At 40.0% G+C, this 18103-nt stretch overlaps 1 protein-coding gene across 11 annotated transcripts in view; it reads left to right on the top strand.

Annotated features, from left to right (window-relative positions):
* LOC139714112 (segment polarity protein dishevelled homolog DVL-3-like) overlaps positions 1 to 18103 on the top strand; it is a 110645-nt gene that overhangs the window by 75515 nt on the left and 17027 nt on the right. For 6 of the 11 annotated variants that reach the window (XM_071625829.1, XM_071625833.1, XM_071625830.1 and 3 more), the window contains 4 exons: positions 8897 to 9014; positions 12546 to 12648; positions 14195 to 14264; positions 15473 to 15560. In XM_071625829.1, coding sequence (XP_071481930.1) covers positions 8897 to 9014; positions 12546 to 12648; positions 14195 to 14264; positions 15473 to 15560 — 379 coding nt within the window. The remainder of the gene's footprint in view (positions 1 to 8896; positions 9015 to 12545; positions 12649 to 14194; positions 14265 to 15472; positions 15561 to 18103) is intronic. The other 5 variants (XM_071625835.1, XM_071625832.1, XM_071625831.1 and 2 more) reach the window with 1 other exon arrangement.

The raw sequence follows: 18103 nt of genomic DNA, 5'->3' as shown, positions 1-18103 counted from the left end.
GGGGGGGGGGGGGGGGGTAAAGGATAGGTAATGAAAGTAAGTCACCTTTAGAATAAGAATGTGTAGTGTATGTGGTGGTGTCTTCTCATTCTACAGGGGAAATTGGATTCTATATTAAAGGACAAGTTCACCTTCATAAACATAAGGATTGAGAGAATGTAGCAATATTAGTAGAACACATCATTGAAAGTTTGAGGAAAATCAGACAATCCGTTCAAAAGTTATGAATTTTTGAAGTTTTTGTGCAGTACCCGCTGGATGAGAAGACTACTGCAGTGTATGAATAACTTAGATGTCACATGCGTACAACAATATAAGGAAGATATAAAGAGAATTTCTCAAAATTCCATCTTTTGAAAAAAGTACACATTCCCCTGACTCGTTACCGATAAATGTTATGGGTAATATTACTCCCCCTGCCTTTAGAAAGAGGCACGTCAATTGCTCTTTTATTATGCGAAAAAAGTGAAAATATGTTGAATTTTCTTTTATATTTTCTTTATACAGTTGTACGCATATGACTCACAAGCTGTAGTAGTCTCCTCATCCAGCGGTTCCAACACAAAAATTTAAAAAATTAATAACTTTTGCATCGATTGTCCAATTTTCCTCAAACTTTCACTGATGTGTTCTACTAATATTGTTGCATTTTCTCAATCCTTATGTTTATGAAGGTGAACTTGTCCTTTAAAAACTAGATTGCAATACATATAATACTGGGTTTGAGAGGTCTCTAAGCAACTGTTCAAATGAATGAATCCTTTGTGCAATGTTGAGAAAAAAATTCTTGATAAAAATGACTGGAAGACTTTCAGAAAAAAATAGAGTGGAAGAAATACTAGCCATTTCTAGATTTATCTTTGCTTGATAACATCATTCCTGGAGAGGTGTGTGTCAGTTTCCTCCAGAGCTTTAACATCTCCCCCCCCCCCCATCCCATCTCAAAGGTTGCGACAATAATCATCTTCTTTGTACAAATAGTGTGCAATACTTTCCGTGTAATAATCCATGTTGATCAGTAATTTCCCATGTATCGCTACATCCGTATTTAGTTAGGGACTGGGGTAAGAATTCTTTCTGCATGAGCTCCACCATAGCACCAGAAACTTTGTCGATACCTCCAGACCCATTTTATTGCTGGCGATGTCATAAGTGAAGGTATTTATACCAATTGCCATTGATTTCGCTAAGTGGACTGTTGTTGGATCTTTAATCAGACATTGTCTGTGAATTCCATCGATTCACGCTTGTTGCCCATTATAGGTTATCGCTTGGTTGGCCTCATGGCTACTCATCAATCTATTATTGATATCTCATTATAGGCCTCAGAGCAACATTAAGGGAATCGATCTAGTCTACCAAGAGTACACATGGTATGACTATATATGGTATCATTACTGTTGGCCCTGACCTAGTATTCTTTGGATTTCTTCTGTCTCCTTTCCTATATACATAATACTGACTTCCTGATTATGGAGATAATCTACAAATGTCATTCTAGGTTTGGAGTAATTTTTTGTTGTTGTTGAAAGATGTTCCTTTTTTTAGCTGAATGAATTATTATTTCAATAATGCGTGATTTCTTCTGTGTTTCTGAAGCTGTCTGTAGTACACTATTAAGTTAAACCATAGCAGTCAACTCACAAAAAAAGTGTCTCTTTGTTTAGGAGGATTGATTTCTTTGGCAGTATTGAATGTATCTCATGATGTGTCACAGCTATTTCTAGCCTACAACCTTTGACATGATGGGCTATTGTGGGAAAATATAAAAATACATTGATGGGGGGTTGCAACTCCTGTTCGCCTCTCAGAGACCAGAACAAAATACCGCCTGATGATACGGTCAGCACTTTTACCCCGACAGATAAGTGTCATGGTTAAGTGCGCTGTAGAAAGAAATGCACGACATGGGGTGACGTAGCCCCTCCCCTTCTTGTACCTCGCAAGTATGAAATGTAGTAAGGGTGTTGAAGCTCTGTTTTGATGGAAGGATAATTGTTGAAGACGTGAGGTGTCAGAACGAGGCAGCGACTAACAATGCGGAATCCAAGAGGCAACGTCTGGTCTTTTTGAAAGCTGTTGACTCTATGGCTTCACACAGTCCTTATAGGTCTGGACCACATCAATATTAAAGGTCTATTTCATTGCTTGGATTTTTTTTTTTTCCTTTACATAATACTTTACAGTATTATTAAAGTCATTATTTTGAATAAAGTGAGAAATTTATTGAACAAATCATAAAAGAAGTTAGACTTTATTTACATGTACAATTGTATATAGGTGAGAAGTTTTTGATTTGTTTAAAGCAATGTTTTACAGTGCTGTGGGATAGGTATGTCATTAAATATTGATTTCATGAGAAATCAATCCTTTACCCACTGGACTGTCTAGTTCATCCCTTTTCATAATGTGTTGGCCTACAAGTGTACTTCTTTTCTTTTTCTTTTTTTGATGAGGGGATTTTAGAGTTTTCCTTGTTTGTTCCCCATTCAAATTAAGATACTTCCTTTAAAAACAAAAGAAAAAGCCAGTTTTAATTGATTGTGAGGCTTAGGGGTAAGTTTGTGGTATACCTGTGGCTTGGAAAGCACCTCGTATTGTTTCCGTAGATAGGAGCGGTTCTTATACTTTTCTTTAAGAGTTTGTGTGGTCTTAGCCCATAAAACCTGCAGCACTCCATGTACAAGGCAAAGCACGAAGGAAGCGGCATCCCCTTCCCCGACAAAAAGAGTCAATTTTATGACTTTCCCCTCCTAGGTGAATGGCAGTGCCCCTCGTAGCGATGCAGCAGTAACGAGCTCCTCTGTCCAATCAAAGTTAAATTGACTACTAAAGCAACCCTGTCTTCTTTTGAGAATAATCGTATCTCTCTCTCTTTCTACCCATCTCTTTCTCTTCGCTCCCTTTCATGCATACTTGCTAAAGCAGCAGAGCAGTGGGTAGTGTAATTGCTATTGTTGTGGAATGGGGGGGGGGGATGGATGGATAGATAGAAGTAGGGACAGACCCACATGTTTACAATGATGGGCGTGCATGAGTGGAATATGGAGTGGGCATCACAACAGACCGGTTTGTTGTTGTTTCTATTTTACTAAAGAGATGAGCACTTGCTTCATCTCGTACAGGGCTTATATGGTGGTATGAGAGAAGTGGAAGGCTGATCCATTGCAGAGGATTTACACACATGTATTTCTAAGCACATGCTGGCCATCACTTTTTTTTATTCATCTACCCCCCCCCCCTCTTTTTCTAGCAAACCTGTGCTGTTGTGTGTGTGTGATGAATCATTCCCTAATCATTCCATCGTCCTCTTTTTCCGGCCAGCTACTCCTTCTTTGGGAGAGGACCAAGCAAACATGCACAGGAGTTGAATGATATGAGGTCCCTGTTGTTTCTCTGGATCCAGTCTTGAACTTCGGAGCTGATAACTACTCTCTGTAATTGAAGCACTCTACTCCGGACACCAAGAGGAGGAGATTTTAAAGGGAGAGAGGGGGGCAAGAATGCACTAACCTCCTCCTCATAATAGCCCTTTCTGTCGGTGGCCCTTTTGTGAATAAAGTGGATGCCTTAATACCCCCCTTCCTGCTTGCCCCGTTATTCCTGTCACGATGGGGACCGGAGACATTTGACAGGGGTGAGGGGGGAAGGGAAGAAACGGAGCACCTATAGCTCTCTCTCCTTCTGTGAACTCGGCTGGTGTGGTATTGCTTGGAGTCCAGCAGTCGTCGTCATCCTCCCGTCTCCGCTAATCGGCAGTAGAGAAGAGGAGTAATGGGCCGGAGCCCCATTGTGCTGAGATTCATTAGTGCTTTGCTCCAACATTTCTGTCCTTCATGCTGCCGCTCTGTGCAATTCCTTGTACTTTTTCCCCCCTTCATCTCCCCCTCTTCCTCTCTCCTTGCCTTGCCTTCCTCCTTATCTCATTGACTCACTTGTTCTCTCTCATCTCGACAGAGCAAAACAGTGTTGCTGTGGTGAATTTAGTACGTCTGTTAGTGGTGGCTCTGGGGTGTTTTCCTTTAAAACATTCCGGGCGTGTCCACCACCTCCTCCTCCTCCTCTTCCTCCCCCCTCCCTGCCTGTGGATAGATGCACCTTGTATCAAAAAGAGGCGCCTTGCCTGTCATCAAAGGTAGCAAGAGCTGTAACGCTTCCGTCAACGCTCGGCGTCCACACTTTTTGTGTCTCGGGGACAGCAGCAACTTGTGCAGTAAACAGCAGCAACAGTGTGGGATAGTGGTATTGAACTTATTCCAAGCCAGGGTTGTGTGTTGGTCCAAAATACTTGCCTAGTTCCCAGTGTGCATTCTTGGTAATGGATGCATCTTTTTCAAAATCATCATGTGCATGGACACATCGGCTATAGTGCTCAGTAATAAAACCCAGCTTTTGATGGGCGCCTTGGAAATTCTCTTGTAAGTGGGGGCCATCATTGCTTTGAATAATAAATATGGCCAGTAGCCTGTTCATGGAGGTACAATGCATCCGGATACCACAAGGTTTTGATACACTAAATTCAAACTGTGATTTTCATGCAGGATTGTGTAAACATCTAGATACCTCATGATGGTATAAAGAGCGTGCTGGGGTCCTGTCTCAAAGGAATGTTGTAATCAGTGATTATGGACTGGAAATGATTTGCAGAGGTATCTTTGTCATGGAATTTGATTACTGTGATTGAACGAACTGTGCAGTGACCAGAAAAGAGACAAGTGTGCAGAAAGACAAAAAGGTGGAGTGTTGCCGTGGTGATATGTAAATCACTGGATTATTTTATGGGGAATTCTGCCGTCAAGTCCCCCCGCTGCCTCTGCCTCCCGCCGATACTCTTCATTCGCTCAACTCGCTGCCACCCGAAACGCGACAACCTCACCGCCGCTCAATCAGCCGTCCAAATGCACATGGTTGCAGAAGCGTACACATTCTATATCCACCACCACCACTACCACTACCGCACCTACCACCAGCCAGGTATAGAAAGCTGCTATAACTGTTTGGTAGTATGTTAGTATAGATTGTGATGCAACCATCTTGTTCTCCAATGTACATTGTATGTTTCACATGTGATGGTTACTCTTGTGTACTGCAGATATTTATCGAGGAGTTTATCGAGGAAATCATTTTTTTTTTAATGTATCAGATCAAATCAAATCAGTACATTTCAGTGTGTATATTTTGTAACATTCAGGAGGTCCATCTTTGTGAATATTTGTTTTCAGGTTTTCACTGCACAATTATAATTTGCCATTATTTCATCAAAAATGAATATAGGTAGGTATAATTGTATGATCAAATGAGTTACATTTATCCTATGTGTAATATGTGATTTTTAGTATTATTGTTACTGAAACAGAAGAGGGTCTACATAAAATAGAATTTTACACAGATGTTACCCTGGCTAGTAGTATACAAGTGGGATTTCCTCTGTTACAAGGAGAAGCCAGCTAGAAAATGTGTGTTCTTAGTCTTGGCTTGCTCTTTCTCTTTCAGACTCTCTGTGAAAGTTTAACATTCTTATATTGGACTTCTATTTCATGTACTTTTTTCATTGCATTGATAAAATGAAAAAGCTGTGCCATTTAGCATTGTCTGCTGCTTTAATTTCCCCATTCTTTTCGAAACAAAATGATTTCTAGTATATGAAAGCCTGTTCATTGCGTGTTTATACCATCTATTCTTGCTAGCAATTCCTCTGACTTTGGTTGAGGAAGGTGTTAGGGGAAGGGGGAGGATTTTGTAGTATTCAATTTTTTACTGTCACATCCCCCGAGGACAAAACTGCCAAAGTAGAGGTGTCTATCCAAGGCTTATAATGACAGAAATCTCGAAAGTACTAGTATGATAGAAGCCTTAGCTAATGGAATGAAGATCTAGAAGTACATGTTAAAAGGAGAACCAGCACTGATGAGCTTTTGCTGTATTGTACCAATTTCTGTACCCACGACCCATTCAAATGACAACTCCAACTCTGCCTTTAAATCTCCCTCTCCCTCGCTCTCTCTCTTTCTTTCTCTGTCTGTCTGTCTGTTTGTCTGTCTGTCTGTCTCTCTCTCTGTCTCTCTCTCTCTCTCTCTCTCCAGTTTTTGTTTTCTGTTGACTGCTTTCATCAGGTTTTTCTCCTGTTTTTTGTCTGTTTGTTTTCTCTCATTCATGATTCTTGTTTTCTCGTCTTCCTTTCCACTGTCTGTTATCTCTGTCTTTAATTCTTTCTATCATTGTGATATATCATCACCAAAACCATGTAATGTTGGGGAAATAATTTTTGGTTCTTGGCAGATATGAATTTGAGGTATGAGTTTTCTTCAATTTGTCTCCCTCTGCAAATTGAAATTTGAAATATCGCAACTGCTGATCTATGATTTAACAAACATGTTTGAAAGAGGAACCACGGTACGTGAACCTGTCATCTACTGCTTTCCGGGCAGCGACACTACCACCAGGCTGTCCCTGGTTGTCGGCAATGATACGATGAACATGGAACAAATACCCAAGCTCCGAGATTCCGACATTGTTATGTTAGAATATCTTAACCTGTTGAGGACGGACTGATTTTGCTAGAACATGCATTTCCCATAGACACCTGCCCAAGTACATTCGGGATTCGTCCTCAATGGGTTAACTCAGAAAAAGCATCAAAGATGCTCAAAGTTTGAACTCAGCCTTCATTCATAATGAATCCATTGTGAGGATGCTTGTGTTGACACTATGTCTATGCGCAACAATAGATTTTCACTGTGTGTTATGTAGCCACACCCTCTCTGCCATCAGAAATACAGTGTAACATTTTGCTATTTTTAAGTCTCCTGCGACAATAAAAAGAGAAATTCATTGCTTGCTCACTGGACATAAACATGGAACTATATTGGTTTTTATGACCAGAGTTGATTTGGGTTCTATAGGTGCTTTAGAGAGAGCTGCTTTAGGCTTGTTACTATGGTGATACTGTAATGCTAGTGAAATACTATATTTGCATGTATGTTCAGAAAGTTCATCACTTTCACATTCCACCAGAAAATATCTTCTTTTCCTATCATGGATTATGAATTTGAGATTTCAAGGATAGGAGATGCTGGTACCCCCTGCAACAGAAAAGGAGTACTGTATACGCTGTTATTTTCGCGAGCAGATATTTTCGCGAATGAGGAGGTCATAGACATTTTCGCGAGATGTTGTTTTCGCAAATTGACGCCAACGCTAACATAAATGTGCTATTAACCTAGCTCATGGAGATATTTTCGCGTGTTGTTAAATTCGCGATCCAACTGAGATTCGCGAAATTCGCGAAAATTAAACCCTCGCGAAAATAACAGCTTATACAGTAATTTGTTTTGTCATGTTTGTTTCTTTGTTTATTTGTTTGTTTATGTTTGTGTCTCTGTGTGGGTTGGTGTGAAGGACGCCATTTCTTGTGAAGACATAATGAAAATTCATAACTTTCCCATTGTTTGATTTCATTCTAACCTGTTCCAAGGTCTGTTGATTTTTCTTGTTTCTGCACAATATTTCAGTCTACATATCCTAACTTTAATTCTGCTGAGGACAAATTTTTCCTGATTTCTTTTGATTACTGTATAAGCTGTTATTTTTGCAAGGCTTTTATTTGTGTGAATTTTGTGAATCACTGTCGGACCGCAAATTTTAGAACACATGAAAATGTCGCCATGCACATGGGCAACAGTACACTTACGATAGTCTCTGTGTCCATTCGCAAAAAAAACCCCAAAAAAACATCTCGCAAAAATGTCTGTGAACTTCTCATTCGCGAAAATATCTGTACACAAATACATCAGTTTATACAGTAGTTGTTGTTCTTAAGTCTGATATTTATGATATAGGTTGCAGGCTTGTGATATTGAAATCTGCGGTACCTACATGTACAGGCCAGTCGTGGACTAAGTAGTTTACTAGTGTCCATATACCACACCAATCAGGATATCTGCCATACAGTGAAATCATTGTTGATATAATCGTAGTAAATAGCCATGTTTGACCAAAGCTTGGTGGATGATACATCGTCTTGTATTCTGGTCACGATCCTAACTTCTCCTTTCCCCCATGTGACCCACTGTCTTTCTCCCATAGCCCTGACCCTTTCTTCTACTCTCCATTTGGAGTCATTTGCATGACTAAAAAGAGTCTGCTTGACCACAAAGGAGAACTGTAAACAAGGAAATCCCACTCCGGTGTGAGCAGAAGGAATTTCTGAGAATCTTCAGAGAAAATGGGCAGAAAGTTTTAGGGGAATGGAATGGTTGTGTAGGGTCACACTCTACTGTCCACGTCCTGTGGTGTACGCTGAGCGAGATTTGATCCTGTAGAAAAGTTGATAACCACATGGGTTGATGGTGTACGTTAAAAGAGATGGGGCAGAGAGTGTGTTGAATATTACTAGCCAATGACAGGTGTAATATTCAGAATCTTGCATTTATATTTGCGTGTATGAGAGATAGGACTTCCTCATTCCACTACTCAGAGGCCACAAATAAGTCTTGTTTGAAATATGTTGATGATATTCTACTTTGTTTTCACTTTCCACATTTTCTTCTCTATGAATTCTGTGAACGTAATTGCTCTATCTCTGTTACTCATTCTAATATGTCATCTCATGTTTTCAGCACATTTCACACATACACACATCATCCATTTTTTCTGCATACAAAAATAATTTTCCAAATGCAAATCATGCTCTTTCATGAAAGTTTGTGAAGCAGTATTTGTGGTTGTTAACGAATAATAATGTATCATGTGATAAGATGCCTGCCATTTTATTGTGAAGTTGTCAAAGCAATTGCTGCAGAAGAGTGATTCCTATAGATACCCCTTGGTTTTGACATTTTAGTCGAACTTTTAAATAATTTGCCTCTCTATCTCTCTATTCTATCTCGATCCACAGTTTCACGGAGCAAGCGTGACCACCACAGAAGCGGCCATGGCTACGAGAGTTCGTCCACGTTGATGAGCAGCGACATCGATTCCACCAGCTGCTTCGACTCGACGGACGACGACAGCAGGTAGGCGGGGATTCGATGTTGTACGAGTAAAGTGCATCGTGCACTTGAAAATTTAAGTACAGATGGAACCTTGTAGGCTGTTAGCTGAGTGTAGCTTTAATGTGACCTTTTCTGCTTAAGATTTCTCAGCTTCCTTTCCCCCGAAACAAATAGAAAACAAAAAACAACAAGAGAAAGTGGAGATTTAAAGTGAAGGGACAATTTTTCTCAGTCCAATCCCAAATATGGTGTCACAAGGCCTGTCTTCACCAGACCGAAGTTTCAATTTCAAAATAGCGTGCTATTTTGCAGTGAGGAAACTAGCCCAATATCAAATTAACCTGCTATTTGTGTGGTGAAGACTCAAATAGCACACTATTTGATTGGGAAAATGTTCCCCAGAATCTTGGTCTTGTTTGTGAAATAGCGTGCTAATTTGTGAATTAGCACGCTATCTGGATTGCGTCTCCATCAGCCAGAAATTTTCTAAATCCCATCATTTGAACCGCCCACTGAGACCTTAAAACTCTACGTAGAGTTCTGTAGCAAAGTATGCATGTGTCAACTTTGGGCTAATTTCCCAAGCGGGCTATTTTCAAGCTGATAAAGATGCATATTCGTAATATCAGGCTATTTTTCCCAAACTGCAGAATAGCCCGCTAGTTGAACTTTGGTCTAATGAAGACATTATTGACCCCACGTACTGTCCCCCCCCCCCCCCCCTCAAAAAAAAAAAAAAAAAATCTGATAATGCTGACATATTGGGGGTATTCACTTGCAGAGAAATGGTATAAATTTAGGGATGAAAACTACTAACTTACAATGATCGTCATTTTAAACATTGTTTTTTAAGACTGGCCTAGAGGGATTACATATTTGTGATTTCAGTTTCCTACAATATTATTAGATTTCAAGTTTTAGCTTCAACTCATCCTCCAGCTAAGGTAGCCTGTCAGCATACCATCCCATTTCAGTTGATACTAAGAGTCACAGTGATATTTTCACGAAGGGGAATGTAAAAGATCCCACTTTCCTGCTGGGTGTGAAAGATTGTCGGAATAAAGGTGTCCACATATTTGCCGGACAAGAAATTCAAGGTGTTAGAAATCCTGTCCTGAGCAAAGACATTGAGGTGTTGGGTGTTGCCAGTGGCTTGGTAAGCATCCCTCACTTCAAGGATGTGGAATAGTTTGACAAAGAGGAGATGAAAATTGTCATTACTTTAATCCCCCCACAGACCAGTTCAAGATAATTCAGCACCTGGGCAGTTATTGACATAGTGACAATAGAAAAATCATTTAAAATCTGCAAAACTGGGGCAAAAAAAGAAAGAAAGATAAACCAATTTCTCTTTGTGCTGCAGCCAAATATTGACATGCTCTGTGTGTTGGGCATTTTTTTTTTCAGTTTTCTGGGATCTTGTACTACAATTTTGGCATTAATGATATCAAGTCTCATTTTTTCGGTGTTTCAATACTGTCTGTACAAGAAACCCGTTTTCTTGTTGGAAGATGACTTGAAATACCTCTTGTGTTTTTGTATGCATTTTATTTTTTATTTAGATTTAAAGAATTTGTCTTTGTCAGTGCTGCTGTGTAATGCTTTAGTTAAACTGTCTGCATCCTTTGTCGTCATTGGTTAGTTTGTCTACTTTGATAAAATAGATGAATTATCTGCAGTATTATTATTTTTGGCATTTTATGTTGTAGATAGCTTCTTTTACATAGAGCTAGTGAGGTCATCTGCAACAATGATCTTGAAGAGTCAGAAATTTTGCGATACTGAATAATTGCGTTTAGTATATTGGTCTAAAAAAAAACTACCATCATGGTTTTGCAGCAGTGACATCTCTGCAAAGCAGGAACTAGAAAAAAATATGACTTCCACTGATGTTGTTTGAGTTGATAAACCAGACTTCATTTATTTTCATGGATTCATCGCAACAATTATTCATTTAACAAGAAAATTTACACTGAGTTGGAATAAACCGCCCACTTGTAGACACAGGCTCTGAGAGCATAAAGCTATCAAGCCTGTGACTCCATGAACTCTCCAATTTTGAAACATGCTTCAGAATTTCGATCTCAAACAAAACTATACCACCCCTTTAAAGCTGATGAAATGAGGAGAAGGATGCAAGGAGAAGAAAAACCATAGTATTTGCTATCATAACTGAACATCATTGCACGTGTGTAGAAGAGTGTTTCCATGCGACTATTATGTAACTCGTACCCTCGTCACCTGTCCGTCCCAAGCTCAGTGCGTGACATGGCATTGGAGGAAATTTCCCCTTTGCATTTACACTAGCAGAGTAAAGGACTTTTTCCACAAAATAATGGAATATTAGTGTAGCAAAAGAAGCTGTGGAATATTAGTGTAGGAACATATTTCTGATGGGCAAGTCTTGATGGGTTTATGTATGCTTACAAATGGTATGCTATTTTAGGATAGGGATGATTTGTAGGCTCATAGATAAAGTGATGAAGGTTTCTTATTTTCTGCAGATGGGTAGTTATCTCATGAGTACATGTTGTGATGCAGCTTAAGTTGTGCATGCAAACTTATCTTCATTCTGTATCATGTGTACAATTGTATATCAAGCTTAATAGGGGTGGTGGATTTTTTTCTTTTTTTTTTCTTTGCTTTTTAGTGGCTGCTATGAATTCAATGTCTTTCTAGGCATCCTGCGAATGCTGTTTATTTTTTCCCTTCTCTCCATCCTGCTCCTGCTCCTTTTCCTTTTCATCTGCTACATTCTCCTGGTCTGCCTTACCACGTTTTCTGTGTCCTCCATCCACTCATCCTCCTTTCTCCACGTTCGTCTTTTACCCTTTCCCTATCCTCCTAATGATCACCACCATCACTATCCTCTTCTGTTGTTCCTGTTGCTACTCTTCCTTTTCTTTCTTTTTCCTTCTTTCCCTTCTCTTCTCCTTCCTCCTCTTTCTTCCTCCCATACCTGATTGTCATCACCATCACTATCTTTCCATTTTCCTCTTCCTTCTCTTCCTTTCCCCATCTTGCTATTCGTCCTTCCCCTTCTCCTTTTCTTCTTTCTCTTCTCTTCTCTCGTCCTTCTTGCTCTTTGTTACTCCCCTCCTAATCATCATCACTGTTGCTGTCTTTCCATTTTCCTCTTTCTCCTGCTGATCCTTTTCTTCCTTTTCTTCTTTTTCCTCCTCTGCTCTTTCGTGCTATTTCTCCTAATCATTGTCACTCCATCACTCCATCTCTCCATTTTTCTCTTCATTCTATTCCTTTTCCTCCTCTTCCTTTTCCTTTTTTCTATTCCTCCTCCTCCCCTTCTATGTCTTTCTCACAATCATCATCGCTCTCACCATCCCTCCATTCTCCTTGTCTTCCTCCTTGTCATTATCGTCATCATCATCGTTGTCTTCATCGTCTTCCTCGTCCTTGTCTTTATCATCGTCGTCATTGCTGTCGTCATCCTCATCCTTGTCTTTATCATCAACATCATTGCCGTCATTGTCATCCTTGTCTTTATCATCGTCGTCGTTGCCCTCATCGTCCTCCTTGTCCCTTACCTCCCAGTAGGTTCAGCAGTGCCACGGAGAGGAGCAGCTCAGCTCGCCTGATGCGAGGCCCAAAGAACCGCAAGAAGAGGAGGCGTCCAAAGATGCCAGCCGTGCACAGGGTAGGCATCCTTTCCATTATAGCCATGCTTTGTGACATTTAAAGCAATGTCCATATTTAGTTTCCTCCATACAATCCTTCCTGCATTGACAAATGTTGTGATGTTCATAATCCCTATGATAAATAGTAGTTCAACTGCAAATGAAAATATGAGTGTGATTCCTTGTCCTTGGAATATGTATGAAGTACCTTAGGAAAGATATGGTAAAACTTTGCTTATATGTCACAGTTGATTAAAAAACATGAAGAATTTATCAAAGGTCGGATTTAAGCATAGAAACTATGAAAAGAACAGTTTGTTATTAATATTCTGTAGAGTAAGAAGCAATTCTAGAAACTTCATGTCTTGAGGTGGATTTTTTTTAAAATAGATTTCGTTGTTTCCTTTTAATTTTTTTTTTTTTTGCAAAGAAGAAAAAGAGATATGTTTGCAAAGCCTTGAGGGTACTGATGATTTGAAGGGGATGAGGACATAGTGCAGGGAGGGATAGAAACTGGGTCTTTTTGTGAGATTTTGAAAGGATTTATGCTGAGCAGTTCGGATCCGCTTCAAACTTAGGATGCTGGCTTCTGTCATGGTTTAAGAGTAAAGGAAAGTAGGCCTACCTAATCCCAGAAGCCCTGTAGATCAGGAAATTTGGCATTAGAAGGTTTAAACTCCTAGTTTCGATCTTACCACACCCGTCCCTATTGCAGTTCATTCTACCAGGACATCAGGGTCTTTGACCTGAGGACATTGACCTCAATCTGTGTACATTCACATACTGGTTGTCAATGCTGTTGAATATAAACATCAGAAAATTGCATTTTGCTCCATAAGAATTTCTGTGGGGGTGGTTGCTGTTTGTGTATACTTGTTGGTTTCTTCCAGGAATTTCTCATACCATACTCATATTTTAACTCTAAACTCGGAACATTTCAAAGCAAAAGTAACATGTCAAGAAGAGTCAGGTACTGGTCATTGGTTAATCCCTGTCATTCATACTCCAATGATTGGGTTGAAGAGAAAATGACAGGTTATCAAACTCTGCAAATGTCGTCTTTGTGTGGTCACATGGGAATGAAACTATGTATCCTCAGCATTGATTATTGTGCCTGTTGTAAAGTTCATCATCTACACTGTAGCTTCTTTGGGAAGCTTATGGTGGTGGTGAATAGCAAATATGTATTCAGGTTGCGGAATGTCCTCCATCATGTTCTTGCAAGGTAACAAATTTAGCATCAGTGTTCCGTGGATGGAGATCTTATAACTACAATGGTTGCCATTACTCACAGTTAACATTAAGAAACAGTGGATTGTGTCCGATCAACAGTCAGTATTAAACCAGTAGATAATGGATGCAGAACCAAGCTGCCCTGAATAATACAGAGATGCAGAGTGGAACACCAAATGTTGGTTGGCCAATAGTCCTACGCACAAATAAATATGTTATGTACATATGCAGTGCTGACTATTGACTGCAAGATATAGAATTGGTGTTACTGAATGTTATTTTTCAAGAACAATTTGTATTTTATGCTGTATTCTTGATCCTTCTTTGTTACAGGCGACGTCATTCAGTAGTATAACAGACTCCACTATGTCACTCAACATCATTAACTGCACATTAAACTTAGGTAAGTGATGAAAGCTCTTGTAACACATGCACAATGACTGTTTATGAAGTGAAAAATGTGTGTTTTGGGGTGTATTTGACCATGTTTTAAGGACATACATTTGTATCCTTTAGATACTAGTATGCCCTTAATAGAATAGTAGATTCAAACAAGGCTTGATGCCATGTATGAAATGCACAAAAAGAAATAAAAAATCACTCTAAAGTCTCCCATGATTCTGCAGGACTGTCTTTGAAAAATTGGATATTTCTTGGTGCCCTTGCAAGAGATTATAACTCCCTACCCCCTTTGATTTTCTTGTGTGAAAGTTGTGAAAGCCCTGATATATTTGTATATATCATATCATATATATGTGCATATTCATATACATGTAGATAGATAGATAGATAGATAGATAGATAGATAGATAGATAGATAGATACTTAGATAGATAGATAGATAGATAGATAGATAGATAGATAGATAGATAGATAGATAGATAGATAGATAGATCGATCAATCACTCTAGATAGATTAATGGATGGATGGATATACATTGTATAGATGGTTACAGCTCGTTATTCCGAAGGTTCGTTATTCCGAAGGTTCGTTATTCCGAATTTCATTTTCAGATTAACAAATCTTCGGAATAACGAACCTTAGGAACAACGCCACAAATGTTCGGATTAATGAACCCTTTTTCATTTTCGGATTAATGAACCTTCGGAATAACGAACCTTCGGAATAATGAACAGCACCTGTATAGATAGACAGACAGATAAATGTGCCTTTGTTGTAATTTGCAAACTTGTGTATACGGTAATTAATGACTATCAGGATGATGATGGTAATGATGATAGTGACGATGGTGATGAATAAATGATAATATTATTACACAAGTGTACTGATATTTTTATACTGTGATTATGCTGATACTAAGATTCAAGTTTATGAGGATGCTAATTTGACAGATGAGAACTTCGGACTACAATATGAAATGATTCAGTGGAAAGTGATAATGAGCTATGGAAGTATTGAATTTGTCAGTGTTGTGATTGTATGTCAGTAATCATAGTACAATCTACATGGTGATCGAGATGGATGTATGAATTTGTTTTTACAACCACACAATAAGTAGTCTGAGATCAAAGATACTAAGCCATGCAATTTGGTAATTTTAGCTAAAGCGGAGCATTCAATGATATGAAATCTTCTGTATTTTCCCACAGATAAAATCAACTTTCTTGGGATCAGTATTGTTGGTCAGAGTAATAAGGGCGGCGATGGTGGAATCTACGTTGGCTCCATCATGAAAGGGTGAGCAAAGAATTTACATCAAGTTGTATTTTTGTGTTATGTCCCTACCCTCTCCCATACTTGTGTGTCGCTATGCCTTTTGGGGAAAAACTTAAAAATGTGAAAGAAGATGAAAAGAAGATGAAAAGAGGCAAGGAAATATGTTGCTTGCATTTCGTTTCTATAGATGCACATTATGTACATGTATGTGTATAGTTGATTTACTTTATATTACGTATATGTCGCGAAGCGGGTGCTATTTGCATATTCAGCAGCACACAAAAACGTTCAATCTGATCCCGACACGAATGCGATGTGCACTCGTTCATTTTTACCATTCATTACTGTACTCCATGATCGCGAATTTGTCGGGAAGTCTCAATTTTAAAGAAAATTAGACTTGCTAAATTGTATGGCGTGTACAGTAATTCATACCCAGCAGTCACCCTAAATGGGCTTGCATTCATTATAGGTAGAAGTTTGCTATCGGAAATCTCATCACTTGATTTCATAGCACGGCTCGAGCTGACAAACCCATTCTGTGGGAAGGCACCCGGGTAAATGACAAAAGGGCATTTCCAGACATGAGATTCTCACAGGGGGTGAGATTGCCTTAGAATGTTGGGTGATGGGGGATGGGGGGGGGGGGGGGGGGGGGGGGGGGGGGGGGGTGATCCACTCCCGTCATTATCTACTCACCTCTTTTTGAGGGGGCTTTCACACCGACAGAGAACTCTGCGTGCAAACACGTTTCTGAGCCAAACACCTGTCATTCCAATCAAGTAATTGTGTGTATGTCTGAATGCAAACTTGATGCACACCTGGCCAGTTGTTTGTTTTTGGAGGCGATTTCCGAGCGAGTTTTGCATGATTCTGCGCATGCATTTCTTTTGTGTATCTGAACAGTTGTTACTTCTGAAATATGTTGAGAAGATGGCGCTTTGCTTGACCTTGTAGTTATTTTGGCCATGCTACCTGCATTGTACACACTTAACTCTCACATGAAAGTTGTGCATGTGACTGACAAGGACTTTGTGTTTTGGACACAGCTGCTGTATGGCATACTGTTTTCAGCTGGCAGTTGATGAGCAGATTCAGTTCTGTTCATGTGAACACTCCGTAACTGAACACAATTAGGAATGCATTTCAGAAGCGTGATTACAAACGAGTTTGTCGAAAGTGTGAAAGCCCTCTCCATCTTGTTGTAGGACAGTGGGGGCCTTTATGCATTCAATTTAGAGTAATGCCTTTAGCAGAGAGTGTGATTTGTCATCCATTTGTGGCATTGTTGTGAGATGGAGCCACTGCCCCTGGTAAGGCAGCATCAAATCGGTGGTATTACCCGCACCCTGATCTTTGGGGATGAAACACAGTAGAGAGAGAATGGAATCGTATGCCCCTGGTAGGCAGACATTTATTATCGGTTTGTCTTCCCGCGCCAGGAATGAATGGAAGAGCGGAGTTTAGTTCTGGTGCCAGTCTTGATTTGGAAAAAAGCGCGCCCGCGATGAGTGGCAATTAGGCAGAGGCATATTTCAGCCTGCGAGATAACCAACGCGATTATCATTACGCAAGCTCTCCCTCAGTATTGGTAGTGACAGTCCCCCGTAATCAAGTTATGACATGGGAGGTTGTTGTCTGTGGCATTCTAGAAATCTGCTGCTTAATGAATGAGTCATGGTGTGTGCAGAAATTTCATCAAATGTTATGATAGGGATGACAACATCATGTACTTTTTATTTTTCCATTTGGAATTTCAAATATATTCCTTTTTCACTCCCTTTCCTTCTTTGTTTTTGTTCCCTCCTTCCCTCCCCCCCCCCCCTCTCTCTCTCTCTCTCTCTCTCATTCAACCTCGTTTTCTCTCCATTTGTTTCTGTCTGCCTATGTGTGGTGTATCTGCACTTTTTGGAGACAAAATGATCGCCCTAACCCCGCAACAATTTTCGGGAGTGATTCCAATTTAGCGGAGTCGTAATTGTTTTTGGCAGTTCGATGTTCCCTTTCTCCCTGTGCCGCTCTTCGCCCATCCCGGCCAGCCGAGTCCTTGCCCCCTTGGGGTGGGACTCCGGGCGATGCAGCCATTCCTTCTTTTTTTTTAATTCTTTCTTTCATCGTAGCATGGGGGTATGATTCAAGAGTGATTTGGGGGGTGATGATTCAGTGTATGAGCACAATAGAAGCATCCCGCCTCCCCCTCCCCCTCATTTGCATACCTTTCATGTCGGCACAGTGCCGGGCCTCCCCAAGAAAGTTCAGCGATGGGTCACATTGTGATGGTATCGTGAAGGAGTAAAAACACAAAGGGGGCAACCCTTAGTTATTGATATATTTTGTCAAGTCATTGAAGACAGTAAGTCTCCCATCCCCCTGTAAAAGAGAGGAAAAAAGGATACAGTAAGATTTTTTGTGAACTTACAAATTAGTTCAGAGCCCCCAGGTGTAATGACTGAAATCAAAATACATGCAGAGTCGGAGTGGTGATGTGCTTTCGTTTGGCGGCGGAGATATTAAGGTCACTTAGCTTGCTCACCAGTGTGGGGGCATTGTTATTTACTTCTTTA

Source organism: Diadema antillarum, unplaced genomic scaffold (assembly GCF_040938485.1).
Source record: "Diadema antillarum isolate AM-2024a unplaced genomic scaffold, OU_Dant_1.0 seq00002163_RagTag, whole genome shotgun sequence".
NCBI classification, from domain to species: domain Eukaryota; kingdom Metazoa; phylum Echinodermata; class Echinoidea; order Diadematoida; family Diadematidae; genus Diadema; species Diadema antillarum.
Note: the sequence above shows the minus strand (reverse complement) of the source record. Positions and strands in the feature narration are given on the sequence as shown.